Source organism: Histomonas meleagridis (genome assembly GCF_020186115.1).
Source record: "Histomonas meleagridis strain 2922-C6/04-10x chromosome Unknown contig_18, whole genome shotgun sequence".
In the NCBI taxonomy this organism is placed as follows: Eukaryota; Parabasalia; order Tritrichomonadida; family Dientamoebidae; genus Histomonas; species Histomonas meleagridis.
Window position 1 is genome coordinate 199,551 of NW_027150797.1, and position 27,201 is coordinate 226,751.

The window sequence follows — 27,201 nt, forward strand, 5'->3', positions numbered from 1 at the left end:
TAAGTTCTATTTCATTAATAAATAATGAAATATATAAAAAACATTTAAATATTTTCGATAATGAAATAATAAAAAAAGTTAATAAAAGTTTAGTACCGAAAGATGAATCACCAACGAAATCAATGAAATTAATAAATGATCAAAAATTTAATCAAGTAACATATGATATACTTCATAATTCGATTGATATATTATTAATTAATGCACAAATTAAATCTATAAAACAAAAAATTGATGAAATTAATAAATTAAATTTAGAAATTGAGAAATCAGAAAAAATTAATTTTGAAAATAATATAATTAAAATAAATTCAAATTTTGTACCATTAAATAATTTAAATATTATAGTGCCTAATCAAATTAGTGACCAATTTAATCAAGAAATGAATTATAATAAAATGATAATAATCGAAACAATTTCCAAAATTCTACAAAATAAAAATTTAAATAAACTTCAGAATGATTTCAAAAGTATTTCAAATTTGTTAACAAAATTTATAAACATTTCAATTTCTAAACAGAATTTTTCTTGGAAACAAAACATATATAAAATCAATTTTATGATAAATAAAAACAACGAAAAAATTAATACCTTAGGTGTTATTGCGAATTACCATAAATTAAAACTTCAACAACAAAATGAATCAGAAATTATCTACAAACTGAACGATAGATTAATTCTGTCAAATTCTATTCGTTCAAAATTGAATATGATTAGAAGAAAACGTTTAAATAAAGAATTGAAAATTGAAAAGGCAATTAAAAATGAATTTGGGCAGTTAATAAGCGATTTAAAAAATTCTATAAATTCATTTAAAAATTTGAAATGGAAATTCGAAACTAAGGAGAACGTTTATGAATTGATTCAAAATAAAATTAACGTAACAAAAACTTTTATAAATCAAAATCCGAAAGAAATTGATACATTACTTAAATCTAATTTTAATATTAAATTAAACGGAACATTTTTTGAAGAAATATCAAAAAAGAATAATGAAATGTTAAAACAAATTTTATTGATTAGAATTTTTAATTTATTTTCGAAAGTTACAATAAAAAGAAAATATGAAAATGAAATGTCTGAAATGTATGAAGAAATAAAACAATTAAACTCTGAGTTATTAGAACAGAAAATAAATTTCAAAGAAATCGAAAACAAAAACAAAACAAAAAATTTAAATTTATATTATAACTTAAGCGAATTACAAATAGAAATTAACAAATTAAATAAAAAATTGGAAGAAGAAAAAAATGAAAATATTAAATTAATTCATTGGAAAGCTGCACATTTAAAAGATACCGAAATTTTAAAAAATAAAATAAATGAATTAAAAGGTGTCGATGATATAAACATCGGCAATTTATTAATAAAACTCGATAGTGCATATACAGAACTTCAAGAAATTAAAAAATATGAAAATGAAATTAACGAAATTTTGAATGACGATAACAATAAAACATTGAAAACTTGGGAGAAAACTCAAAAAGTCAAAAAAGTGACAGAAATGGAAAAATTAAAATTATTAAATATAACAAAAAATAATAATGAAACTCAACCAAATTTTGGTCTGATACAAAACTTAAAAACAGAGAATTTGAATTTAATTGAAGAAAATAAAAAAATTTTATCAAAAATTAATGAATTAGAATCATCAAGAAATAAAAAATCGGAAGCAATGAAAATGTTAATGGAACAAACAATTAATCAAAAGCCACCTTCATTAAGACAAAGACAAATAAAACTTAATAAAATTGTCAAACCAAATTTTCATAAAAAATAAAAAAATGTTGTAAACATTGAAAAAGTCGCATCATTAAATAGAAATTTCTATCGGCATATTATGTCTTTTAAAACACAAAAAAACATTTTGTTTATATATTAAATAATATCTTTTAAAAAAAAAATATTTTTTTAATTTTATGCTATTGTTTATATAATACTGATGAAATTGATAGACCGAATTTGTTCAATTAATTTCAAGTGTATTGCGTAACAATTGCCAGGAAAGAATATTTTATCATTTCGCAGAATAAACAGTTGAAAAGTTTATGGAAGGGAGATTTCCTCGTCCAATAATATCAAAACATTGTGGTGGAGCTTTGTCAGCGCCAAACAATGCTGGCGAAAATTCTCGCTGAAGTACTTGCTCTGGCTGCTGTTGTGGTCGTTGTTGAGTTTGTGGTTGTTGTATTTTTTGAGTATTTGAAACATTTTGTGTTTTGGCAGCTTTTGTAACCTTCGGTTTTGGTGGGTTTGTCCATTGATTTTGGCCATCTATATATTGTTGGTATAACTTGGCTTGTTGTTGACTTTGAATCATCTGCTCTTTACTATAAACTTGTGGGTGGATAAACTCTATATTTTGTCGCTGAGGGTATGGTTGTGGAATTGCTACCCATTGAATCATTTGTTGTTGATATGGAATATAATAGCCAACTTGATCATAAGGGATTAGTGTAGGATTGGCATTTCCAGCAACCAATCCTTGCATTTGAGGTTGATTTACCATGTTAAAATTCATAACTTGGTTTCCCATGTTCATGATTTGTTATGATGGCAAAAACTTTTTGTGAGCCAATATTCTGAACAGCACTGATCATTTTTCAAATATTTTCTATGATTATAGAAAATTCTGTAGTAATTGAGTGCTGGTTTTTGGTTTTGGTAAAAAACCGTTATTTTGACCACTTTTTGCAAAGCGAGTCCGATAAAGTATCGTGCGTTTAAATTCAAATCATGTTTGGCCAATCGTATGAGATGATTCATGATAAAAATCATCTATAAAATTTAATTTTAATAACCCTTTATTATTTTAAAATAGAAAATTATTACTTTCAAAATATATATGTGTATTTTAATCATGGCCATTAATTGTTTCATCCTGATTTGAAGAAACATTATTTTAGGATAATTTTTCTTAACGAAAATTCCAAAGCCATTCTTTGCAGCAATTCGTTAAGCACATATTTCCTCATTGTTCAAACACTTAATAACAATAGCGATTGTCGTCCTTTTTAGTTTAAACTTTCATATCAATTTCTACTAAAATACATCTCTTGTGTTTGCGTATGGTTTTCTAAGAATTCTATCAGATAATTCTTTTCAGATCTGATAATTTATAATTTTTCGTGATAATGAGGAAATTTGTGAATGTAATAGACATATATTTCTTATGAATAGTTGATGGAATATATGTCGTGCTTTTTGATTTTTTAATTTAAAAATAATGGTAAAGCTTGGAAATGACCGTTAAAAGGAATTCGACACTTTACTCAAGCACATTTTGAACGTAACCGTCACACTCCAAAAAGTTCACGCGAAATAAAGTGGTTTCTTTCTTAAATTTCAGTATACACAGATTTTCTTCTCACAAAACAAAAAAAATGTGAATAAACCGTTAACTATCGGGCAGATAATGAGCACGCAAGAGGGAGTCATCAAACAAGGCTATGCAGGCAAACTTGGTGGTATTTTCAAAACATTTAGAAAGCGGTGGTTTGTTCTCCAAGGAGAAGAACTTAAATATTACAAGAAACCAGGTCATCGAGTTGTTGGGTTCATTAACATCAAAGAAGCAGAAGAATTAGGGATTGATCCTAAAAGCAAACATCAAAATGGTATATTTATACGCGAAATCAAACGAGTTCATAACATTCTTTATTCCACACCACAAGAAGCGCAAGAATGGTTAAAAGCATTAACAATAGTTAAACAAGGTGTTAAAAAAGCAGATGTTAAAATCACAGATTTTACTGTTCTTAAAGTTATTGGACGAGGAGCTTATGGTAAAGTTCAATTAGTTCGACATAATGGTGATGGCCAAATATATGCGTTAAAATCATTATCGAAACGTCTTTTAGCACAATATGATCTTATTGGTCGTACATTAACAGAAAGGAACACGTTAATTACAGCCAACCATCCATTCATCACGTCAGCGCGTTATTCATTTCAATCAGACACCAAATTATTTTTTAGCGTTAGAATATGTTCCCGGTGGAGAACTCTTTGCGCGACTTCGCGAAGAACGAAAATTTCCAGAGCATCGTGTTAAACTTTATGTTGCTCAGTTAACACTTGCGATTGGATATTTACATTCTATTGGTATTATCCATCGAGATCTTAAGCCAGAGAACATCTTAGTTGACAAAGATGGATATCTTAAGATTACAGATTTTGGTCTTGTTAAAGAGAAGATGAACGATAGTAATGCCAAGACGAGCACATTCTGCGGCACACCAGACTACATTGCGCCAGAGATGATTCTTTCCAAGCCATACAACAAGTCAGTTGACTGGTGGTCGATGGGTATTCTTACTTACGAAATGTTATATGGCTATCCTCCATTTTACAATTCGAACACCAATGCGATGTATCGTGCGATATTAAATGATCCATTGGAATTTCCGAAAGGCGGTACAACGTACGCGAAGGACTTCATCAGCCAACTTCTTAATCGAGACCCAGAGAAAAAGACTTGGCTCAGGCCCGACAGAAGTCGAAGAGATCAAAATGCATCCGTTCTTTTCAGACGTTGACTGGAAACAACTTCTTCTGAAGGCGATTCCAATGGAGTGGAAACCAGACTTGAGCAGCACAACAGACACGTCGCAGTTCGACAAGGAGTTCACAGAGGAACAGCCAGTTGTGTCGTATGAAAACCCAGACTTAATCAGCTCAGAAACACAGAAAATGTTGGAAGGATTCACAATGGAGAACACAAATGTTATTGACTAAGGCGAATTTATTTAAATTTGGCGAACATCCAAACGAAATAAATAAAAAAATAAACGGAACAAATAAACGAATTCTTTTGAGATAAACTAATAGAAAAATAACAAAAAGTGAAAAGTTTCCAACTTTGGACTTCCAAAACAGAATTAGCTTTAGTTTTAATGGGGTTCTCAATTTATTATAACATTTGCGATAAAGGAAAAACATTTTATTATACTTTTTAAAAAATAATTTGAGCATTTTTAATGTGAATTATAAATGTTATATCATTAAATGAGTTTCTGAAAAAGCCAATATTTATCAACACTATTTAGTTTTATCAATTTTTAGTTATGTTAGACAAAAAAAAATGATATACTTCTTGTAACAAATTAATTTGGATTTAAATTTAATTAAAGAGATATATATTTATGACTAAATTAAAATGGGACATATTTTATAGTCGCAAGAGCTTATGTGTTGATAAATATTTTTTCAGCTAGTCATGAAATTGTAATTTACCAGCACATTTTCATATTTTATTACCATGCCTTCAAATATTTATACCCAACGATATTCCCCATCTTAAAGTTATTTAAACACATTCAAAGTTAAGATTTCCTATTTCTGGAATCATCAAATTGAGTCGTAGATTTTGATTTGAAACTTTTTCAGAAAGTTTTAATCCGGCCAGCAGAAAATGACCAGCACAGACGAAGAAAGAATTCAAAAAATTCGAACCCAGATATTTGGCGAAAAGCCAGACCCTAAAATGAAGTTTGCTGTGAAAGTTTGGAGAATTTTACAATATACATCAAATTCACCAGAAGATGTCGGAATTGTCGGTGCTTCTTGGTGTAAAGATGGTGTGCACTTTATTGCGCACACACAAATACTTGCAAATTTTTTGGCATTAAAACCAAATTCAATCAATACAAATTTTCGAAAACATTACTTCAAAATTGAAGAAAGTAACTTCTACGAAATTATAGAAGAGTTCAAAGCCGTCCAACTTCCTGATACAAAAAATTGGAATAAGAGAGTAAATTGTCAATTTAATTTCACGAAAGATTCAACAGAACAAGAGATTATGTCAATTCCAATCTGCAACAATATTCCAAAAATAGTAGAAATCAAACCAAAAAATAGTTTACTTCCACCAAATACATTAACATTACTTTTTGATAATGATGACATGCAAAGAGATGTACAAAACTTATTTTCCAAGGTATACGGTATGTCTGAATCATGGAAAATTCAATTTCTTGTACGTGCCACAGATGAATGGCTTATTTTTTCTTCATCAAATCTTGAGGTTGATTTTAAGCAATTTATTCAAGCAGTCATTGAAAAGACGAGGGATTTTAAGCAAACAATAAACTGGGAAGTTCTTGAACCAAATATTGTTGATCTATTACTTGGTAGTAATGGTTTATCTCAACGATCTGATAAGGTAACGTTCCTTGATTTCCTCTCTTTTGAGCTTCGTTTTGGTTTTCTTGATCAAATTGCAGCCAGCGTAAATGAGATATGTGATAAAAGTGACACTTCTGACGGTTTTAGTGAATTTGGTGACACTTTTCCGACATCTCAACTATCACAAAATTCATATTTCGATCAATATTTCTTTCAACAGTCCCAACATCCTTGCTTTGCGATATGGTTTTTCCCATCTAACGATCAAAACATGTCAGTAAGTTATATGAAAGAAAAAAATCTTAATTGGTTGCTTCGAATGGCTTCAACGCATCCAAACTGTTTTACAATACAAGTTATGAAGCAAGACGAGATCGGAGATGAAGGACTTATTGCAACATATATAATGGTAGATCCATTAGCAGATGAAAATGAAAGATTACTCGCAGAAACATCACAAGGAAGTTACACAAAAGCACGAAATTGGAAACAAATGATATCGGAATGCTTGAATTTGCAGTTCCCAGTGATGGCCGGACGACCATTGGAAAGAAAAAGCATGAAAAGAGTACCGGCAGACATTGTCGCAAACAACGAGGCAGAAAAGAAGAAGCCAGCGGTGTTCGATCTGGGATTTTAAAGATTATTTGGAAATAAATTGTGTTAAATAAAAAGAATCTTTGTAGTAATTATCGTAAGCATGATAAAATGGATGAGAAATGATTCATTATAAAATAAATTTTCATTATCAAAGAAATAAATTGTCAATTTTCAAAAACATTATGATTTAGCAACTTCCAATTTGTAAAAGATAAAATTTTCTGCATTTTAGGCAGAAAATACTTTCTAGTGCAAGGATCATTATATATATATATATTCCAAGTAATTCTTAATAGTTGTATGAAAGTAGAAAGTCTTTAGTGAGGAAGACAGTTTTTCACTGCGTCTTTATTTATCAAAATGCATTATGATATCAAGCATATGTTTAAATTGCTATCGAATAGCAAAATTCTTTCATTTTTCAATATTTATCATTAAGAATTATATAAATAAACTTGTAAAAATATGAAAATCACACATCCAAAACCCTTTGAAATTTTTGATAAACAAGAAGTTTTGTCTAATAATTTTGAACGCTTGATGAGAACCATAAATTGGAACGATGATCCCGCAACGATTTTTCATTTATGAAATCAAGATCCTTGTTTAGATGCTGATGGAACTTCTAATATCTCTTCCTGAAATTACTTCGTGGATATGTGCTGCATACGCGAACCGTTAAAAGTTTTAATTCTTCATTAATTTCATTACCTGAAATCAAATTTTCAAATCATGTTTTATATCCTGTGGTAATCTCTAACACGACTTTACGCGAAGATAATACTCCTTTTATAAAACACTTATTTTTGTGGTCGATTAACAATATCTCCACATTCAGGACTTAACCAAATTGATGAAAATTCCATTTGCAAATCATAAAAAAGAAGATTTTTATTAATAATTAATGAATTAAGCGAAGTAACCAGGAATTTGTTCTTTTGGAATTACTCTTTGTGAATCAGGGACAGCTTCGAACACCTTAAATTCACACTCCAAGTTCTCGTCTACGTTCATAATCGATGCTTTGTTCCCAGATCGATACATATAATTTGGTGCTGACCAAACTGTAACAAGTTGTTTTCCGCCGAAGTGCCATTGATAGCCCTCCATAGCGAGTTGGTGCGCACGCGCAATCATTTTTAGACCATTGTTGTGGCAAAATTCTTGGGTAGGTCTAATTCCAAATAAATATCCGGCACCGCGCTGACTTGTTCCCCACCCTTGGATATCCTCGGGATCACTCCAGCAAATGTCACAGATGGGTCCGCTGCTCGGAATTTCGGCACGACGCTCAAAAAGTGCAACTTGATCAACTAATTTAACAGCTGGGCTAAGTCCGCCATGAACACAATAAAGTTTGTTGTTAATAAGAGCTGCCATTGGCAATAAATCAAAAACTTCGTTACATAATTTCCATGGTCCCGCATGACCAAATCTTAATACTATTTCTTCATAAAAACCATATAAGGTATTAACTTGTCTACACTCATGGTTGCCACGAAGCATATAAAATCGGTCGGGATATTTGACTTTGTAAGCAAGAAGAAGTGCAAATGTTTCGATTGAATAATAACCACGATCAACATAATCTCCAAGGAATAAATATTTGGTGTTTGGAGGATCGCCACCTACTTCAAAGAGTCGGAAAACATCATAAAGTTGACCATGAACGTCACCACAAACAGTTATTGGTGCTGTTAAATTAAGTAAAGTTCCTTCTTGAAATAGGACATCTTGAGCGATTCTAAACAAGCAAATTAACTCTCTTTCTTCAAAAGGTTTATGTGCTTTGATTGCTGCAATAAGTTTGTCCAAATCCATTTTTAAAAGGTGAACAATAAACTCCAAAAACCGTTTTTAAGTTAACGTATATTGTATTTGTAAAGCATTGAAAATGTTTTGGAAAACGTTTAAAGAATTTTTTAGTTAATCACTTGGAAATCCTTCCAAAGTTTGTAAAAAAAAGCTTTTGAGTTCAGCAACAGCCTCCTTGGTTAGTATCATTCTGTGTTTGTTGAAGCTTTTGTGATGTTACAACAGGTTCGACATTTTTTGATTGAACTAAATGAGATATAACAGAATTAAATAATTCATTCACGTTCTTTCCTGTTTTAGCCGATGTGAGGAAGAAGTCAAAGTTGTTAGCTTTGGCATATTCTTCCATGGTTTCATTTGAAACAACTTTATTGTCCAAATCATCTTTGTTACCGACAATAACAACATAAATCGGCGTTTTAACAGTTGCATGGAAAGCTCCATACCATTTAGAAACTGCGTCTGCTGAATCTTGGTCAGTTTGGTCATATACAATAATTGCTGCGACAGCATCACGGTAATAAATTGGGCCTAAGCTCTTGTATCGTTCCATTCCTGCTGTATCCCAAATTTGAAGTTCAACTTCTTGACCTTCAAAGGTTGTACGATATGGAATATAACCTGCTCCAATTGTAGCCTGGTATTCTTCTTCAAAATGAGAGTATTGAATTAGATTTGTAAGTGATGTTTTCCCAACAGCAACAGATCCAATAATAACAACCTTAAACTCTAAGACAGGCATCCAAATACAAAATAGCGGTTTCAAACAACTTTTTAAACGTGTCAGGTCAACCGTCTAAACAGGAATTTTCCCTCAAAAACGGAATAATCTGATTTAAACTTCTTTGCAGCCACATTTGAGCTATCAAAATTTATTACTTCTATTCCGCATATGTACTAATTTTTCCCCCTCACATTTCTAACAAATTAACATGATCTGATGATATAAAGGAAAATCAATATCTTCATTGCAAAAATATTTCTTTCCTAAATTTAAATAATTTTTGTCAACAAAAATTCATATAAAATAATTAAATAAACTACGCTAAACATAAGATTAAAAAACGAATTTGATATCAGTAAAAAAATGATATTTAAAATTTTGAAACAAAAATTAATATTGAACAGCAATAAATTCTAAAATTATGTTTATTTATTCAAAGCTTTTCTTGCCGTTTCATAACACTTTCTTTCAAATAATTCTTGGTTTACAAAGGCACGTTGGTGTGTTGCTGTTCCGATTAACCCCGCCTCGTCAAAAGCCTCTATTTCGAAAGAAAGACGATTTTGCTGAACATCAACAAGACGAGAAATTGCTGTAATATGAGCACCAATCGCAGAAGGCCTTTTATGTTTAAGTTCGAGTGCTACTCCTACTGTTATTTTTTCTTTTGAAAGATCTGATAATTCAATTGCATTGCAAGATGCTTCTTCCATCAATGCAGCCATTATAGCGGTAGAAAGTACTTTTGCAACACCTGTTTTCATTGCAGGAGCTAAGTGCTCTGCTCCTACTACAAGGGATGCTTTTCCAACGGAACCACTCATTTTCTAAAGCCAAAAAAATTTATCAGAAAAAGTGTAAATTTAAATCTTTTTGAATAATTTATATAAATGGTGTCCCCATTCACAAGAACAACACTAACGTCCTTTTTCAAGACATGACCAATTCAATAAACCGAAATAGGCTATTTAAAATTGTAAAACCACGATTTTACATTTTTTGAAAAAGTCGATAACAAGCAACCGATTACATGGAGAAAAAGTGAAAATATAGGAATGCCAATATAGGCCTTATTAAATTGAATTGAAATTTCTTTTTTTTTCTTATGTGATGAAAATCATTTTTTCATGCAAACATTTTTCGAAATACTAAGGACTCACTAACCTTGTGCTAACGGTATTTACGAATGTATTAAATGAGAATGCAACAGCTGTTTGCTTTTCGTTTGGAAAAACGTTATGAATTCATACGTTTAAAAAGACGTTAAATGGCACTTTTTTCAATCAGTGTATGAATAAAACACTTCAAATTGATATTCTTCGAAAAGAACATAATGCAGCAATTGATAACTTTGATTTTGATCGGGCAGAGCAAATAGAGCACCAAATAAAGCGTCTTAAAAATGAAATTACTCGAGAATTTCAAACTTCACATTTAAATAATACAAGTCTTCTTGCTGATGAACAAAAAGAAATAATCCAAGGAAAATCTGCTCATGATGACGCCAATATTATGAGAGAAAAAGTTCAAATACAAAATAAATATTCAGAAAGATTAAGAGAAATGCAAGAAAGGCATCTTCATCAACTAACAGATTTATCATTAGAACAGACGTTAGCATTAGAAAGAGAATTACAAAGGATCATACCCGAAGTTGAATCACTTTTAAATCAATCAAAAGCATTTGGAAAAAATCATCAATATACACAAGCCAAATCTACATACCAAGAAGCCATGAGAATCAAGGAAAGGGTAAATGAACAGAGAAGAATCAATGTAAACGCACACTATCAAAGACAAAAACTTAAACTCAAACAAAAGCAAGAAAAAGAAATTCAAATTCTTCTAGGTAAGCAAGAAGCTGAACTTTCTGCTCTTTCTATGAAGCAAACAAAGAATAGAGAGATAATAAGTAATCAAATGAAAGTTCAGGAATTTAAATCAACAAAGAGAAATCCAGAAAATTCATTTTACACACCATCAACAAAATCATTTTCTACATCTCGACGTTCGAGTTCTGTATCAAGGAACAGCAGAAGAACATCAAGAAATAATTTTTCTCAAAGCAGGCGTTTTTAATAAAGTTTATTTTTATATATTAATTGATTTTAATTAAAACTCTCTTATGTGTTCTAAAAATTAGAAGCTAAATATGAAAGCTAACCTTTGATTTGAGCGTTTAAAACATTTTTTTCCCTTACTGACACTTTTGTGTAAACTCTTTTGGAATCATTCCTGCAATGGATTCCATGAAAAATACAAATTTAGACATTAACCCTGATGAGGTCATTGAAAAAATTGCTGAGAAACTTGGTAGCGATGTTTTTCGAATAATTTTAGATGAAATTCAAATTGCTAATTCTACTGAAGCAACCAATCACCTTCCACAGACCGAATGCACTTTATCTGAAGTACGAGATAATACTAATGCATTTGAATAGTTTAATATTGTTATGATAAACTCAATTATTTATTCACAAATGGCAATTCCTCATAATATTACACACTTATCTCAATAAAATATTTAAATACTTCAAACATAAAAAACTTTATCATTTCAAAAAGAAATTATTGCTTTTATTTAAGCAGCTGCTTTAACGGGTTTCTTTTCCTCGGCAAGAACGATTTGGACATTTGTAGGTGGTGATGCATAGCACTTAACACGTCCGTGTGCTTGGTGTATACGGCGATAACGGTACATTCTTGCGTAATTGCATTGAACATGTGCAATAACCAAGTTATCAACGTTGATTTCTGGCTTCTGTGAAGCGCCTGCCAAAGCGTTCTTAATTAATTTGATGAATAACTTGGCTGATTTTTCTGGCCATCTGGATGATGGGCATCCCCATTCTTTTCCTTGTGCGTGGTGTGGGATACCTTCATTATAACGGAAGAATGGGACAGCACGCTTATGTTCGATAACAGCTTCAAGGTATGAGAGAGCTTTGCTAACCTTCATTCCTTTGATAGCTCGGCCTGTCTCAAACATTGGCTTGAAATGAACGCGTTCGGTGGGTGTGCAAGCCTTGAGAACTGGAACGCCTTTAGCTTGGTATGTATACTTGGTACCCATTAATTAAAGGAAAGGCCAAAACCGATACAACCGGAAAGTGCAGCACAGCCGTTTATATAAACGGGCTCTATTTAGAACATTTGGGGTGCCCCAATATACCCGACCAACTAAAGAAAAAGTGACATTATTTTCTCCAATGTCTTCATATTCCCGTTCAATTACCAGATTTAGCCCAGATGGACGTCTTTTTCAAATCGAACACGCTCACGCAGCAGTAAAACGCGGTACAACTGTTGTTGCAGCACAATCAAACGATTTAATTGTTATTGCTGTCGAAAAGTCAACAGTTGCTAAATTACAAGATCCAGGAACATTTAGAAAAGTTATTGCCCTTGATGATCATATTATGTGCGCATTTGCAGGTCTTCATGCAGATGCCAGAGTTCTTGTAGGGAAAGCACAAGTTGAATGTCAAAGTCATCGGTTAACATATGAAGACCCTATTACTGTTGAAAGGGCTGCTCGTTACATTGCAACAATTCAACTTCGTTATACTCAATCTGGTGGTGTCAGACCATTTGGCGTTGCCACATTAGTATGCGGATTTGATTCTACAAACCAACCACACATTTACGAAACGCTTCCTTCTGGTGGCTATACTGAATGGAAGGCGAGAACAATTGGAAGACATGATCAAACAGTAATGGAATATCTTGAAAAGCATTACAAAGAAGACATGAGTGATGAGGACGCAATCAAGCTTGCAGTTGGATCCCTTCTTGAAGTTGTTGAGAATGGATCAAAGAATTTAGAAGTTGCAATAATGAAACGTGGCGGATCAATGACACTAATGGGAGAAAACGAATTAAGTGCATTGATTGAATCAATTAACAAAAAATAAATGACCAGTAATTTTTGAAATAATTATACCTTTTTCGGTTCGTTTTGCCCAAAATAAAAATCAAAGTGGCCACTATATATACTAAAATGATGAGCAAAAATATGGAAAAAATCTATCTCTTTTTCAATTCGTTTGGTTAAAACAGACAATTGCATCAGACGATTAAATAGCATTCATTTAGTGTGAACGATAACATCACTTTTTGTAAAATCTACGATCGATATCGATTGAAAAAGCTGACGTTATTTTTGTTCGTTAATTTGCCAAATGAATCAACAACAAAACTATTACATACCCCCAATTTTTGGATACATTGCAACTCCATCTCAAGTTCAAAATACGGGAGAGGTTGTATATCTAGCAAATGGTGAACCAATTCTTATGCCTTTTTCAGCCCCATTAAATTCAAAAGTATTGGTATTAAAGAAAACCAAAACAAATAGACCCAAAGAAACGCACAGCGGTGAATCTCTCGGTGATTCAATCGATAGTATTGAAAATACTATTAATAGTTTCACACTTAAATTCACTGAAGCCTTCCGCCAACTTCTTAAATAACACCACACGAAATTTGTAAAAATTTAAAAAATTAATTTTATAAAAAAAACTGATTAAACATCTTTTCAAATGTTTTTTGTTATCATATGTTTTAGATGTTATTATTGAATTAAACCTAATCATGTTTAAGATCAAAAATGTTAATATGTTGCAAAACATCTTATTATAATTACAAATTTCGATTAAGATATAATTAATTTACAAAAAATTCAAAACCGTTTCCAATCGAAGGGTAAATACTTCCAGATAATATGCTTGCCAAAGAACTATTTTCCCAAGTGTAAAAAAAAATGATTTTTTAAGGAAATATTTCACTTTATTTAGATGAAAGTTTTGCTGCAACTCTTAGACACATCCAACTTTTGGACCATAATATTTTCTTACCATTATGATCAATTCAATGAATTCAACAATCAAAGCATCTAGCAGCTGTTGTTCCCATTACAATTTATACCAAAAATCAAGAAATTTTCGAATCAATTTTAATTAAAAGTTTGGTCTGTAATAGAAGAACAAGCTCTAGATATTGAGAGATATATTAAAAAACCAATCATACAAACATTTATATAGACATTTGTTTTCATAGCTAAAATTGTTACAATTAATATCATTTATTAATACAATATTAAAATTAGCAAATGAAAATGAAGCACAAAAATATGAAACACTTTTAAAGTTAAAAGTCGATTTCGTAAATGGAATTAATTCCAATTTAACACTTGTCGATACTTTGAATTTGGTCCAGCAGAAGAAGTGTTTGTTCGGATAAATTTCGTTTATTTTTTTATTTATTTCGTTTGGATGTTCGCCAAATTTAAATAAATTCGCCTTAGTCAATAACATTTGTGTTCTCCATTGTGAATCCTTCCAACATTTTCTGTGTTTCTGAGCTGATTAAGTCTGGGTTTTCATACGACACAACTGGCTGTTCCTCTGTGAACTCCTTGTCGAACTGCGACGTGTCTGTTGTGCTGCTCAAGTCTGGTTTCCACTCCATTGGAATCGCCTTCAGAAGAAGTTGTTTCCAGTCAACGTCTGAAAAGAACGGATGCATTTTGATCTCTTCGACTTCTGTCGGGCCTGAGCCAAGTCTTTTCTCTGGGTCTCGATTAAGAAGTTGGCTGATGAAGTCCTTCGCGTACGTTGTACCGCCTTTCGGAAATTCCAATGGATCATTTAATATCGCACGATACATCGCATTGGTGTTCGAATTGTAAAATGGAGGATAGCCATATAACATTTCGTAAGTAAGAATACCCATCGACCACCAGTCAACTGACTTGTTGTATGGCTTGGAAAGAATCATCTCTGGCGCAATGTAGTCTGGTGTGCCGCAGAATGTGCTCGTCTTGGCATTACTATCGTTCATCTTCTCTTTAACAAGACCAAAATCTGTAATCTTAAGATATCCATCTTTGTCAACTAAGATGTTCTCTGGCTTAAGATCTCGATGGATAATACCAATAGAATGTAAATATCCAATCGCAAGTGTTAACTGAGCAACATAAAGTTTAACACGATGCTCTGGAAATTTTCGTTCTTCGCGAAGTCGCGCAAAGAGTTCTCCACCGGGAACATATTCTAACGCTAAAAATAATTTGGTGTCTGATTGAAATGAATAACGCGCTGACGTGATGAATGGATGGTTGGCTGTAATTAACGTGTTCCTTTCTGTTAATGTACGACCAATAAGATCATATTGTGCTAAAAGACGTTTCGATAATGATTTTAACGCATATATTTGGCCATCACCATTATGTCGAACTAATTGAACTTTACCATAAGCTCCTCGTCCAATAACTTTAAGAACAGTAAAATCTGTGATTTTAACATCTGCTTTTTTAACACCTTGTTTAACTATTGTTAATGCTTTTAACCATTCTTGCGCTTCTTGTGGTGTGGAATAAAGAATGTTATGAACTCGTTTGATTTCGCGTATAAATATACCATTTTGATGTTTGCTTTTAGGATCAATCCCTAATTCTTCTGCTTCTTTGATGTTAATGAACCCAACAACTCGATGACCTGGTTTCTTGTAATATTTAAGTTCTTCTCCTTGGAGAACAAACCACCGCTTTCTAAATGTTTTGAAAATACCACCAAGTTTGCCTGCATAGCCTTGTTTGATTACGCCTTCTTGCGTGCTCATTGTTTGCGGCAAATAATTAACGGTTTCATCTTGTTACTTTTCAGACATTTATGCAATAAGGTCACATTAAAATGGCCTGCCCTAGAATAGGACGTTTATTCTGTATATTTCAGAAAATTGAAATGAAAACCGTTTGTGATATTTTTGGATGGGTTGATTATAAAAATGAAATATGGAGTGCTTATACGCATAATGAGCGATATGCGATACTCAATATCCCACATGTAGTATCCGGAATAGTATTTCCTGCAAAAACAGATAATCACAGTCACTTCGTTTTAACATTTTCAATTATCTTCCGAATCACAGTAACGAAAACTTCTTTTCACTTATTGCCTACTTATATCATTTTAGGGGCGATATTTCGAAAAAATGAGCAAACAGAGAAAATAAACACTTCTGAGAGGACTATCATTTGTGAGAAACCGAAAAAAATTGTGAGACTGTCATTTCAAATTTAATCAATCCACCCCCTGAAAAAGATTAGTCTGTTGTAAAATTTATTGAGAAAAATAAAAAAGTGACTCTAAAATGTTTTCGTCGTTCATCGAAAATTTGACAATGAAATTTTGTTTTAAAACCAGACACTGAAATTTGAGTTGTTGTATTCGTTGTATATTGTCAAATCAAGGTTACAACGAATCAGAACATTTTATGAACCAGGTTTTAAGTTTCAATGTTGTAAGTCAACCTCAACTTCAACAATTGGTAACCACGAATGGAAATCCCGCAATAATTGCTTACGATCAGGTCGGTGGATATTTTATACCATACCAACAACAAATGATCCAATGGGTAGCGATACCACAACCCCAATATCCACAAATGCAAAGCGTTGAGTATGTTAATCCACAAATATATAGTCATGAACAAGTAATTCAGAATCCTCCTCAAGTCAAGATATATTCACAGTATGTGGACAACCAAAACCAATGGCAAAACCAATCAAAACCAAAAATAGTAAGACCACCTGAGGTACGAAAGGTTGTACATGGTCAAATCACAAAATCACAACAACAACCAATTGAACAACCAACTCAACAACTACCTCACCCACCAGAACAAGCAATTCAACGTGAGTTTACACCTGCGTTGTTTGGAGCCGACAAAAATCCACCAAAATGTTTTGATATTATCGGAAGAGGAAACCTCCCTTCCATTAACTTTTCAACAGTCTATTCTTCAAAGTAACAAATAGCACACTCTTTGCATTATTATGGAGTTTCATACGATTAAAAAAATAAATAAAATATCATTAAGAAAATTGAAGTGGAATTTATTTGAAAAAGTAATTTTACAACAGTTCAATATTTCGGTTTTCCACGAAAGTTGAGAGGTTGTTTTTTATGTCGATTGAGTAAAAATCACAAAAGTTGGTATGAAATATTGCCGATAAATATTTATCACGAAAAGATTCAATGGTTGTTATTTGAAATCATGGAAACAACCCACTAAAACTGTATTATCGCCATCTGTTGTATAGAGCAAAACTATTCACCTATCATTTGCAAATGCAATTGCTTTATGTTAACAATTTTTTAGTCTTTAATCAAGGTTTAACTTTTACAAAACATATTTAAATCTTTTTAACACCAAAGGGTAAAATTCATAATGACTCAAAAATTGTGTGTTAAATTCAGCTGCATTCAAACAAATGACATTTGGAACTTTTTATGTTAGCAAATTTATGGTCGATGAAGTTTTTGAAGATTTTCAACGCACAATAATAAATAATATTAAAATTTAAAACTATGAATAAACGCTATGTGTACTTTATTCAAACATTACATCCATTGGTCATCTTCTTCTTTTGACATTTCTCCAATTGTTTGTATCATTTGATGTTGTTGTTGTTTATCTAAATCGGAACTAAATGATTCACTGAATTCTTTATTAAGTTCCGAATATGAACTAACTTTTTTACTTATCCTAAACAACCAAACGACAACACCAATAATGATTAAAACCAAAGCTATGGATCCGCATATAATACCGACAAGAGATGCACTATTTAAAACAGGTTCATCACTTATATAATATAAAGATGGAAATACAAATGTGTAATAACCCGAATAAAAGCTAATGATTGTGGTCATGTGAATAACTGAATATTCATAAAATATTAAAGTGGAATCGGATAAATACTGTGTGAAAATTTGTGTAATTGAACTCACGTTCGATGAATAGATTGTGAGAATATACGAAAAACTCAGTGAGGCACCAAATGGAAATGAAGAAGTGAAAGAATTGGATGCTGTAAATGAATTCGAGCTCATGAATGTGTTCGATTCAGAAAATGTATTCGATTGCGAATATGTGTTTGATTCTGTGAACGTATTTGACTGTGTATATGAATTTGATTGCGAAAATGTGTTTGACTGTGAATATGTATTCGTAGAGAAATTAAGTTTTACTGTCTTGGTTTTTCCAATGTTACCTTGTTTATCGATTGGAGCAACATGAAGATACTCTTGTTTAATTAGATCTTCTGTCGTAAATTTAATTGTATTGTCATATGTTTTATTTGTCAGTGATTCTATATCGCATTTCTCATTTTGACTAAATGTGTATTTGTAGTAAGCGATTCCTTTGGTAACATTAACAACAGCATATGACTCACTTATGTTATAACCTGTACTATTGTATGCAACAACTTTAAATTTATATGGTGTGCCAACGTCATATCCTTCAATAATTACTGAATAATTGATTAAATCTATTTTTATGTTAATTTCTGGATTCGATAAATCCGGTAAATTAAGAAAATGATCTTCAAACTCGCTTTCATTCGTCCTTTGTTTAAGATAAAATATAGTGTTAGCAAGGACTTTCCGTTCAAAACATGTCGCATTGCAATCACTATGGCCTATTTGAATCATTGCAGTATTTCCATATGTAGTAAGATAGAAATTATCTTGTTCTGTTGCATCCACTTTTGGTTCATCATTGATTATATAATCATCAAACTCAAACCAAATATCGCCATTGGCTTTATGTTTTGATGTATGAGAGTAATAAATTGGTTGTACTTCTTCACTCGTGAGATTCCAAGGATATTTTAAAAGTAGTCCTTGCTTGTGAACTTTTGTTTTGTTGGATTCAAGCTGAGTGAAAGTACCAGGATCAAAATTTTTGAGTGTAACATTGAACAAATCGCGAATTGCAACCATTCCTTGAGGTTTTTTGCTTTTTACGAAACCAGATGTAATTGAATCATGTCCAGCAATAAACCCATATCCCCTTTCAATGTATTTTCTAATCTTTTCCATTATATCAATAATTGGTGAAACACCACCACTGTAATCCCAAAATCCAAATACAGTGACATCAAAATTATACAGCCATTCTTGATTGGAATTTAGCTCTTCAGTAAGTTCATCAATCGATATAAGTGTAACATTGATAATTTGATTTCTTTCATGGTCAATACCAAAAGCACTTGAGTTAATGCCTTCAATCAATCCGCCTTCCATCCAAACTTTTAAAGAAGCTGATTTAGGATACTCCCGTCCTGCACCAGATGCGAATTCCATTTCGGCTGTAGGGATATTTACATCTTCTTCTATTTCAAAGACAAATTTTTGATCATTTGATGGATAAATATTTAAAACTTTGATAGTAGTTCCCCATTTATGTGTGCTAATTGGCTCCCAGCTATCATTTTCTGTGTTCAAAAATATTTTATAATAATCAGTTTGATTTTTTTCTTGATCATTAATTGTCCAATTGAGGTGAACTCCACCATTTCCATTTGCATATGTGGTATTGTAGTTTGCGTAAAGCGTCAGTTGTTTAGTAAATACCAAGAAATAGCAGAGAATAAACATTTTTTCAAGTCGAGTCCGCCAGAAAATCTTTTGACCTGTCAGAACTGTTGCCCTTTGAAAAAGGCATTTTAAACAGCTGAAATTGTTTATATCATATTCAATTTATGCGATCTAAACATTGAAAAAGTTCATACAAAAATCATCTTCTTATGTTCCTTTTTTATTCCCAAAGAAACAGCCAGAAGTATATGAAGAACAACATATGCATTAATTGACCCCAAATTTTTATTCTAAAATTAATATTTCTATACTTTCACAATTTGAAAATGCTGAGTCGCCATTTGATTAATTAAATGTGGAATTGTAATATTTTAATCAAACGACATGGAGAAAAGCACCTGAACCAACTAAATACAAATTTATTTTAAAATTAACTCTTACTAATTCAGAACAAAAACCAAATGCAAATGGGGAAATATGTGTAACACTATGCCCAAATATAATATTACATAACTTATAAGCCCTAATTGTTAAAATGCTTTCCTTTTTAACATAAGGTGAATTTTTCAAAAAGTCATTTTTTCAGATGAATCTGATCAATATAAATTCAAATATCGATTTCACATTATTTGCTTTTCATTGCACATGTCATATGAATGATTTTTCAACCCTTTTTCCTCATAATGTATCTTCAAAAGAACTTCTAGAGTCACACGCACTAAATGGACTTCTATCACACATTAGTTGTTACTCTGCTATTTGGAAGCAATTCTTAATAATTTTCCCAAATAATTCCAATAAAATTCTCGAATCACATATATGGATCAAAACTCTTCAAGAACAGCGAGCCATCTTTTCTGAAAAATTAAGCAAAGCTCAACAAAATCCAGAAAATAAAGAAGAAATTATTCTCAATTTCGGACATTCTTTCCATCAAGTATCAGGTTCATTAAACTCTGTTATACTTAATTCTATTATCAGTGTTTTAAGTCTTTTTATCAAAAAAAATTCAACCAAGGACTTTATCAATTCTATTTGCAGCATTACAACATGGATTTATTATTACTTTGAGCTTGAATCCATTAAAAATGATGGGACTCCCATGGGCATTCTTCTTGATAAAGAATATATTTTTGTTGATCTTGCAATATGTCTTGATAAATTTTTGGTTACTTTTTCATATCTTTTCCATGCACGCCCCCAAGACATTTACGGACAGATTCTTTTCATGGTCAATAAAGTTAATCCTATTTCCAAGAAACCTTCACTTGAAAGTATTCCAACAATTTTGCAATTATACAAAAAATTATTCACCCAAGTAACTAAGCGTAATGAAGTTGCAGGTGTTATCAGCATTATATTTTCCCAGTATCCTGATATATCTATTCTTCATTACTTCTATTCTTGCATCTTCCTCTACAGCGGTAAGGACATGCCCGATGAAAACGCAAAAGTGCCAATGATATCTATCGGCTGTCAGTATGGCAGAACCGTTACGGTCGGACGATCAGTTTCGCCTGAATTGGTAATGGCAGGACAACTCGATGAATTAATAAAATTGATTAAAGATTGTGATTCGAAACATAATAGAGAAGTGGTAAAGAATCAACTGGAAGCAATGATTCAAATTGTAGATGGAAATATTTTTGTTGCAGATTTATTGCCTGTAAGTGTTGTCGATCGCGTAATTCAAGATGAGTAAAATGTTCATGTTAAATTGAAATTTTTTGTGAATTTTTTTTGATCAAATTTGTTATCATATTTCAATCACTAAATTTTACGAGGTTTTTGTTCTCGTTGTCGAATAGGTTTTCAGTTTTCTTGTGAGTAAATAATAATAAAAAATGATTTGCGAAAAGTTTATTGAATCAATCCAAGTTTTCGATTGTTTGCATTATTGTCATTGGCTGTGTTTGATCAATTCCTTGGAAAATTTGGAAATTGTTACTCTTTAATATTTCTGCGATCTCTTCAAATGATGGTCTTTCACTTGGTTCCATATTTAGGCATCTTTCAACCAATGGTTCCACGAAACTGCCGATTCCCTGTGTGCTTGAAAGCTGTGTCTTTATTTGACCCATCAATTTTCCGTTCATTAAAATCTGCAAATTGAATTTTGGCATTATTGAACTTACAATGAAGTACACCAACATTCCGAATGAATACACGTCAGCCTTTTCAGTCAAATCTTCTTGACTAAGTAATTCAGGAGAATTAAATAATAAGGAATTTGAACCCTTACCTAAAATGTCATCTTCATCATCGAAATATTTATCGCCAATGCCAGCTATTCTCACGTCACCCTTTGAATCGATTAAAATATTTTCTGGCTTAAGCGAAAGGATCGGTCCGATTTTACGGTTAATATATTTCATCGTTCCCACAATTTCAGAGATAATCACAGCTTTTTGAGGCGCCGATAGCGATTCTGATTCAATTGCTTTCCGAAGGTTACTGTTAACGTACTCCATTACAGCCAATGTTTGACCGTTTTTAAGTTTGATGTCATAAATTGGCAAAATGTATGGGTGATTTCCAAGTTTTTCATAATCACTCTTAATTTTTTCAATGGACTCGCTAGCGGTTGACTTGTTTCTGTAATGTTTCAATGCGAAAATATGGCCATCACTTGAAGAAACCTTGAAAACAGATGTCATAAAGCCAGTACCAATTTGTTCCATTTCGTTCAATTGATCATCAACAGATACTTTCGGTATATCAACTTTTGGTAATTCGATTGTTGGAACATTTGTAGGAACTAAAGGTATAACAGGAATAGTTGGAATCACAGGCAAAGTCGTGTTATTAAGTGGAGGTATGACAGGTATTGAGAAATTATGCGGTGGTGGTATTACAGGTAAATTGGAACTAACAGGCTGAGGTATCACAGGCACTGAAGGTAATGGTATTGATGGCAATGGAATCACAGGTAAGGTTGAAGGTTCAGGCGGAGGTATTACTGGCAAATTATTTGTCGTTGAAGGCTGAGGCAACGAATTTATCGGCGGCGGTATTGATGGCTGTGGCTGAGTTCTTGGTGGCGGCAAAGTATAAGAAGATTGTGGCGTAACAATTGGCTGTGAATTAGTTAATGGAAGTGTTGGCGCTACTGTTGGACCAGATTGCAATGGCGTTGGCGAAGTTTCTTGGAATTGCTCCATTAATGATTTGATTGATTTCTCTTGTTTGGATGACCTTCTTCTCCTTTGAGATGAGAAAGATTGATCATCGCCAACACTTTGTGAAGAACGTGTTCCATGTCTTCTATGTTTCTTATGACGTGTACTTTCTTGTTGTTCTTCAGTTTGAGATATCTCTGACATTTGTTGTTGTTGTTGATCTGGAATTTGTTGTGGGATTACTTGCTGCAAATTCGGTGATGGTGATTCCGATTGTGAGCTTGGGATTCCATTTGGTATTATTGGACTTGCATTTAATGACTTTGATGAGTTCGGAATACTATTATCAAGAATCGGACTAACAAGTGGCTGAGATTGAGGTGGAGAGTTATAAGATTGACGTCCAAATGTTTGTAATGGTGATGATGCTGGTGGTGACAATGATGATGATGGTGAAAATGTAAAACTATTTGATCGATTAGATGATGCATCACTACCATTCCTTGTAGTTATTTGTTCTCGAGGAGCACCTGTACCATCGATTAATGATTTATCATAAATAATGATATTAATCGAAGCTGGGGCACCATAAAATGATTTGGCCTCAAAGAATATACGGTTTTTGGTCATAAAGTCAACGATACGCAAATTGAGACAATTACGGAAAAGTAAATGGGGCACATAAGTGACCCCCTCTGGGAACTCAATGTCGATGATGCTTGTGTCTCGAAATGCTTCAGATCCAATATGATATAGTTTGGAATCTGGCTCAAAGATGATGGAAGTAAGGTCTTTGCAATAATAAAATGCATATGAGCCAATCTTAAGAACAGAGGCTGGAATGACAATTGAGGTGATGCCAATGGCTTGAAATGCTGAATCTTCGATGACAGAAAGTTGGGAATATGGTGAGAATTTGAGTTCAGTAAGTTCACGCGAATTGAAAAAGGCTGCATAACAAATATCAGCAGTTGTATTTGGAATCTCTATCGATTTTATAGATGTGGAACTAAGAGATTTACGGCCAATATGACGAAGAACTGTGCCAAAATCAAAAGTAAAAGATTCAATTTTCTTGCAGTTTTCAAATGCACAATCACAAATTTCTTGAACAATACGTGGGACAACAACATTAGTAATATTACGAACAGCTAAAAATAAGAGAGTGCTGTCAGCTGAAAAAAGCATTCCATTTGAAAAAGAGAAATTGGTGCAACCAGGTGCAAGTTGTATGTCATTAAGTTGGTCAATGTTTGAGGACCAACCAGGTTCAAGCACTTGAAGACTAGGAGGAATGGTTAAAGATTTGATATGTGATTGTGAAAAACAATCTTTACAAAACTTTCGAACACAAGAGCCTTCTTCAAAAGAGAGTGAGTTTATGTTTACCCTGCTGAATGCTTTGCGACCAATTTCAGTTACAAAAAATTGTTTTCCTTCATGTTGAATAACTTTTGGAACAATAATGTCACCTTTGTTGTTTGCTTGCGGAGATCTAATGAGAACAGCTTCCCCATTGTTGTGTAAGGAGTATGTAAGGGGATCAATAGTTACGATTTCGAATGACATTAAACGCAATTTATTTTAAATCATTGAAAAAGTTCAAAATAAACTATATAAAATCGCCATTGTTCGCATTATTATCGTTGTGCAATTGTCATAACTGTTGGGGTGCTCCGTAATACATAACGATAATGAATTATACGTTTACGTCTTTGAACGAGAAAAACGTTTATTTTGCCATTTTCTTTGAAGTTAACGGTTAATGGAGGCGCCTCCATTTTTGCCAAAAAATAAACTACAGAAAAATTGAATACCTTTAACATTAAAGCAGATGTCCTCGTTTGCTGAAAGAAGAGCACTTCTTGCTCGTACTTTTCAAACGCCTGGACCACCACCACCAAGTACTGGAGGAGGACCTCCTCCAGTACCTGTATTTGTGCCTGGAATGCCAATGCCAGGATCAAATGATGAAGATGAAGGCGATACTAGAAGACCACCACCAAAACCAGTGGTTCCTACATATACTTTTCCTGAAGTATCAGGATCTCCATCACAATTTAAAAAATCAAAGAAAGAATATCCATCAAAAGCAAAAACAGGAACAGAAGGATGTAATGACTTCCATTCATATGTTATGGAAAATTCTCCTTCTTCTTCTACAAAAGCAGAAAAATCATCAAAAAGTGATTCTGGAGGAAGTGCTCCGCCTCCTCCGCCCCCACCTCCACCAACACTTCAGAATTATCGCGATTAATAAATACTACCATTTGATAAAATTTCGTTAAACATTTGAATTATATATAATTTCGAATAAACATCTTATCAATAAGTTCCTCATTTTTTTATGGAGATTATTCAAGAATCAGTTGATTTAAAATCTTTTATTTTTTTTTCGAAATGTCCGCAAAGGTTGGTTAAAGCAACAGAAAAGAATTGTGTGAATACGATTAAATCAGTCACAATTCTATTTACGTTTATAGAAAATAATTGAGTATACTCTCAAACAAAAAATGTCACGTATGATTTTGGAACTATTTTTTTTCAGTGAATTTTCGAAAATTATTGCCAACCTTCACTTCACTTATAAATGTTTTTCTATTTTGCATTCCTTCAAATTGGTCAAAGTGTGAGTGCTAAAGCCATCGCTTATAACTCTGCACCTAATACAATTGAAGAACTGAAGCAACAATTTCAATTAAGTATCGATTTTGAAACGGATTCATATGGAAAATCTCTTCTTGAAGATTTATCTGATGCCTTAAATAGTATAGAAAGTTCTGAAAAGACAGTTGAAGTTCGAATCAAACTTGCTGATGAAGTTGGAAGTGCCGACATTGGAATTATCTTAGTTCCTGATAAAACAGAATTTCAGGTTGACATTACAAATCTCAAAGACAAGGTTATCTTATTTACATGTAGCGGTCCTTCAAGCGCGATTTATTTATTTTCGGATGTTACAGATATGAAAAATTCTGGTAATATTTTTTTTACTGATTTACCACTTGTGACTATAAACGTTTCTGTTGATACAATTGCAACTCAAGGTCGTGTTGAAACTACAGGATATCCCATTCTTAATCCTCGTAATCTTGTTACAAGTGAAACTGATGTTTTACGTAATGGTAATATTTGGGAAGGTACAAATAAGATATATGCTTATGAAAGAGATGTACGATCAGTCGTAATTGTCGATAATGGATGTTACTTGAATGCTGATCCTAATACTTATATAGAAAATGTTACTTCACATCTGATTGGACCTGAACAATTGGTTGAATCGGAACTTCTCGTAAGAACAGGAGCAATAGCATAAAAAAATCATGAAGTCAATTTATACATTGATAATGTACAATCATTATTCTTTTCCAACATATTCGACAAATATCTGGAAACAATGTATTATTATACTATGGACAAAACCAAATTAAAAAAAATTAAAATAGTATCAGAAGGTGAATTTGAAGACTCAAGCGTCGTATTAAAGATATATGCTAACCATAGAATAAGAGATTTAATCGATATATCAGATTTACCATCTGGAATCACAGCGTCGGTTGAAGGACATGAAATATTTGGATTTGCAAATGAAGGAAGTGGATTATCAACAGCAATAATTGTGGTGATCGTAGTTGTAGTGATAGTTGTTGTGGCTGGCGCGTGCGTTGGAGGGTTCTTCTTGTACCGTCATTTGAAGAAAAATAAAAAGTCGTCGTCTTCCTCAGCATGAAGAGAAGAAATTTACTAAAAACCAATTTTTTAAATTTACAAATATTTGGATGCATATATATATACATTCGTGAACCTTTTTTATAGAATGAAAAAGTATATTGCAACGCATTTTTGAAGAATATTTCATTTTTAATAACTTACAATTCGATGCAATTATAAAAGTAAAAATTTCTGCATTTTATACAGCAAATACTTTCTAGTGCAAGGATCATTGTATATTTTTCCCAAGCAATTAGTAGTTGTATAAAAGTATACAGTTTTTCAGGGTGTTTTTATTTATTAATCGATATGCAGTATGTTTAAAACTATCGAATAACAATTTATCATAGAGAATATATGTAATTCTTAGTAGTAATATGTAAAGTTTGTTATCAATTGCCAACTTGGCCAAGATGATATATTGTAATTGATTCTTCATTAATAATTCCATTACATGTAACATGTTTTTTATTATTTGGTAATAAAACAAAACTTGAATCAGAAAATTTTAAAACATTTTCACTTTCCAAATGTACAAAGAAAGAAGGTTTATCTGTTTCGAGAACAATTTTTGTTTCGTTTTTATTAATATCATTTTCAACATTCATTTTTATATTTGCATTTAATATATTACAATTTTTATATGAAGTCACAAAATGAAAATTATTAATTTCTTCATTATTAACTAAAATTGAGACATAAAAGAAACCCAAA

At 32.1% G+C, this 27,201-nt stretch overlaps 14 protein-coding genes across 14 annotated transcripts; 6 read left to right on the plus strand and 8 right to left on the minus strand.

The window, feature by feature from the left end:
- Nucleotides 1-2,018: 2,018 nt before the first annotated feature.
- GO595_002426 (uncharacterized protein) lies at nucleotides 2,019-2,543 on the minus strand (the record flags this gene model as incomplete). The annotated part of the gene is made up of 1 exon (XM_067915335.1): nucleotides 2,019-2,543. One exon carries the CDS (start codon nucleotides 2,541-2,543, stop codon nucleotides 2,019-2,021), a length of 525 nt encoding a protein of 174 aa, XP_067777363.1.
- Nucleotides 2,544-3,416: 873 nt separating this feature from the next.
- Nucleotides 3,417-4,539, plus strand: GO595_002427 (AGC family protein kinase; the record flags this gene model as incomplete). Its single annotated transcript, XM_067915336.1, has 2 exons — nucleotides 3,417-3,942; nucleotides 4,043-4,539. 2 exons carry the CDS (start codon nucleotides 3,417-3,419, stop codon nucleotides 4,537-4,539), a joined length of 1,023 nt encoding a protein of 340 aa, XP_067777364.1.
- Nucleotides 4,540-5,414: 875 nt separating this feature from the next.
- GO595_002428 (uncharacterized protein) lies at nucleotides 5,415-6,770 on the plus strand (the record flags this gene model as incomplete). The annotated part of the gene is made up of 1 exon (XM_067915337.1): nucleotides 5,415-6,770. One exon carries the CDS (start codon nucleotides 5,415-5,417, stop codon nucleotides 6,768-6,770), a length of 1,356 nt encoding a protein of 451 aa, XP_067777365.1.
- An 869-nt stretch (nucleotides 6,771-7,639) lies between these two features.
- Nucleotides 7,640-8,551, minus strand: GO595_002429 (Serine/threonine-protein phosphatase ppe1; the record flags this gene model as incomplete). Its single annotated transcript, XM_067915338.1, has 1 exon — nucleotides 7,640-8,551. The coding sequence occupies one exon, from the start codon at nucleotides 8,549-8,551 to the stop codon at nucleotides 7,640-7,642; it is 912 nt and encodes a 303-aa protein (XP_067777366.1).
- A 154-nt stretch (nucleotides 8,552-8,705) lies between these two features.
- Nucleotides 8,706-9,287, minus strand: GO595_002430 (small GTP-binding protein; the record flags this gene model as incomplete). Its single annotated transcript, XM_067915339.1, has 1 exon — nucleotides 8,706-9,287. One exon carries the CDS (start codon nucleotides 9,285-9,287, stop codon nucleotides 8,706-8,708), a length of 582 nt encoding a protein of 193 aa, XP_067777367.1.
- Nucleotides 9,288-9,694: 407 nt separating this feature from the next.
- GO595_002431 (thioesterase) lies at nucleotides 9,695-10,093 on the minus strand (the record flags this gene model as incomplete). Its single annotated transcript, XM_067915340.1, has 1 exon — nucleotides 9,695-10,093. One exon carries the CDS (start codon nucleotides 10,091-10,093, stop codon nucleotides 9,695-9,697), a length of 399 nt encoding a protein of 132 aa, XP_067777368.1.
- A 1,757-nt stretch (nucleotides 10,094-11,850) lies between these two features.
- Nucleotides 11,851-12,342, minus strand: GO595_002432 (ribosomal protein L22; the record flags this gene model as incomplete). Its single annotated transcript, XM_067915341.1, has 1 exon — nucleotides 11,851-12,342. One exon carries the CDS (start codon nucleotides 12,340-12,342, stop codon nucleotides 11,851-11,853), a length of 492 nt encoding a protein of 163 aa, XP_067777369.1.
- A 136-nt stretch (nucleotides 12,343-12,478) lies between these two features.
- On the plus strand, nucleotides 12,479-13,183 carry GO595_002433 (Proteasome subunit alpha type-7; the record flags this gene model as incomplete). Its single annotated transcript, XM_067915342.1, has 1 exon — nucleotides 12,479-13,183. The coding sequence occupies one exon, from the start codon at nucleotides 12,479-12,481 to the stop codon at nucleotides 13,181-13,183; it is 705 nt and encodes a 234-aa protein (XP_067777370.1).
- Nucleotides 13,184-14,570: 1,387 nt separating this feature from the next.
- On the minus strand, nucleotides 14,571-15,890 carry GO595_002434 (AGC family protein kinase; the record flags this gene model as incomplete). Its single annotated transcript, XM_067915343.1, has 1 exon — nucleotides 14,571-15,890. The coding sequence occupies one exon, from the start codon at nucleotides 15,888-15,890 to the stop codon at nucleotides 14,571-14,573; it is 1,320 nt and encodes a 439-aa protein (XP_067777371.1).
- A 654-nt stretch (nucleotides 15,891-16,544) lies between these two features.
- On the plus strand, nucleotides 16,545-17,081 carry GO595_002435 (uncharacterized protein; the record flags this gene model as incomplete). The annotated part of the gene is made up of 1 exon (XM_067915344.1): nucleotides 16,545-17,081. The coding sequence occupies one exon, from the start codon at nucleotides 16,545-16,547 to the stop codon at nucleotides 17,079-17,081; it is 537 nt and encodes a 178-aa protein (XP_067777372.1).
- Nucleotides 17,082-17,674: 593 nt separating this feature from the next.
- GO595_002436 (Ig domain-containing protein) lies at nucleotides 17,675-19,717 on the minus strand (the record flags this gene model as incomplete). The annotated part of the gene is made up of 1 exon (XM_067915346.1): nucleotides 17,675-19,717. The coding sequence occupies one exon, from the start codon at nucleotides 19,715-19,717 to the stop codon at nucleotides 17,675-17,677; it is 2,043 nt and encodes a 680-aa protein (XP_067777373.1).
- Nucleotides 19,718-21,525: 1,808 nt separating this feature from the next.
- On the minus strand, nucleotides 21,526-24,345 carry GO595_002437 (leucine-rich repeat domain-containing protein; the record flags this gene model as incomplete). Its single annotated transcript, XM_067915347.1, has 1 exon — nucleotides 21,526-24,345. One exon carries the CDS (start codon nucleotides 24,343-24,345, stop codon nucleotides 21,526-21,528), a length of 2,820 nt encoding a protein of 939 aa, XP_067777374.1.
- A 265-nt stretch (nucleotides 24,346-24,610) lies between these two features.
- Nucleotides 24,611-25,033, plus strand: GO595_002438 (uncharacterized protein; the record flags this gene model as incomplete). Its single annotated transcript, XM_067915348.1, has 1 exon — nucleotides 24,611-25,033. One exon carries the CDS (start codon nucleotides 24,611-24,613, stop codon nucleotides 25,031-25,033), a length of 423 nt encoding a protein of 140 aa, XP_067777375.1.
- Nucleotides 25,034-25,366: 333 nt separating this feature from the next.
- On the plus strand, nucleotides 25,367-26,092 carry GO595_002439 (uncharacterized protein; the record flags this gene model as incomplete). Its single annotated transcript, XM_067915349.1, has 1 exon — nucleotides 25,367-26,092. The coding sequence occupies one exon, from the start codon at nucleotides 25,367-25,369 to the stop codon at nucleotides 26,090-26,092; it is 726 nt and encodes a 241-aa protein (XP_067777376.1).
- Between the last annotated feature and the right edge of the window lie 1,109 nt (nucleotides 26,093-27,201).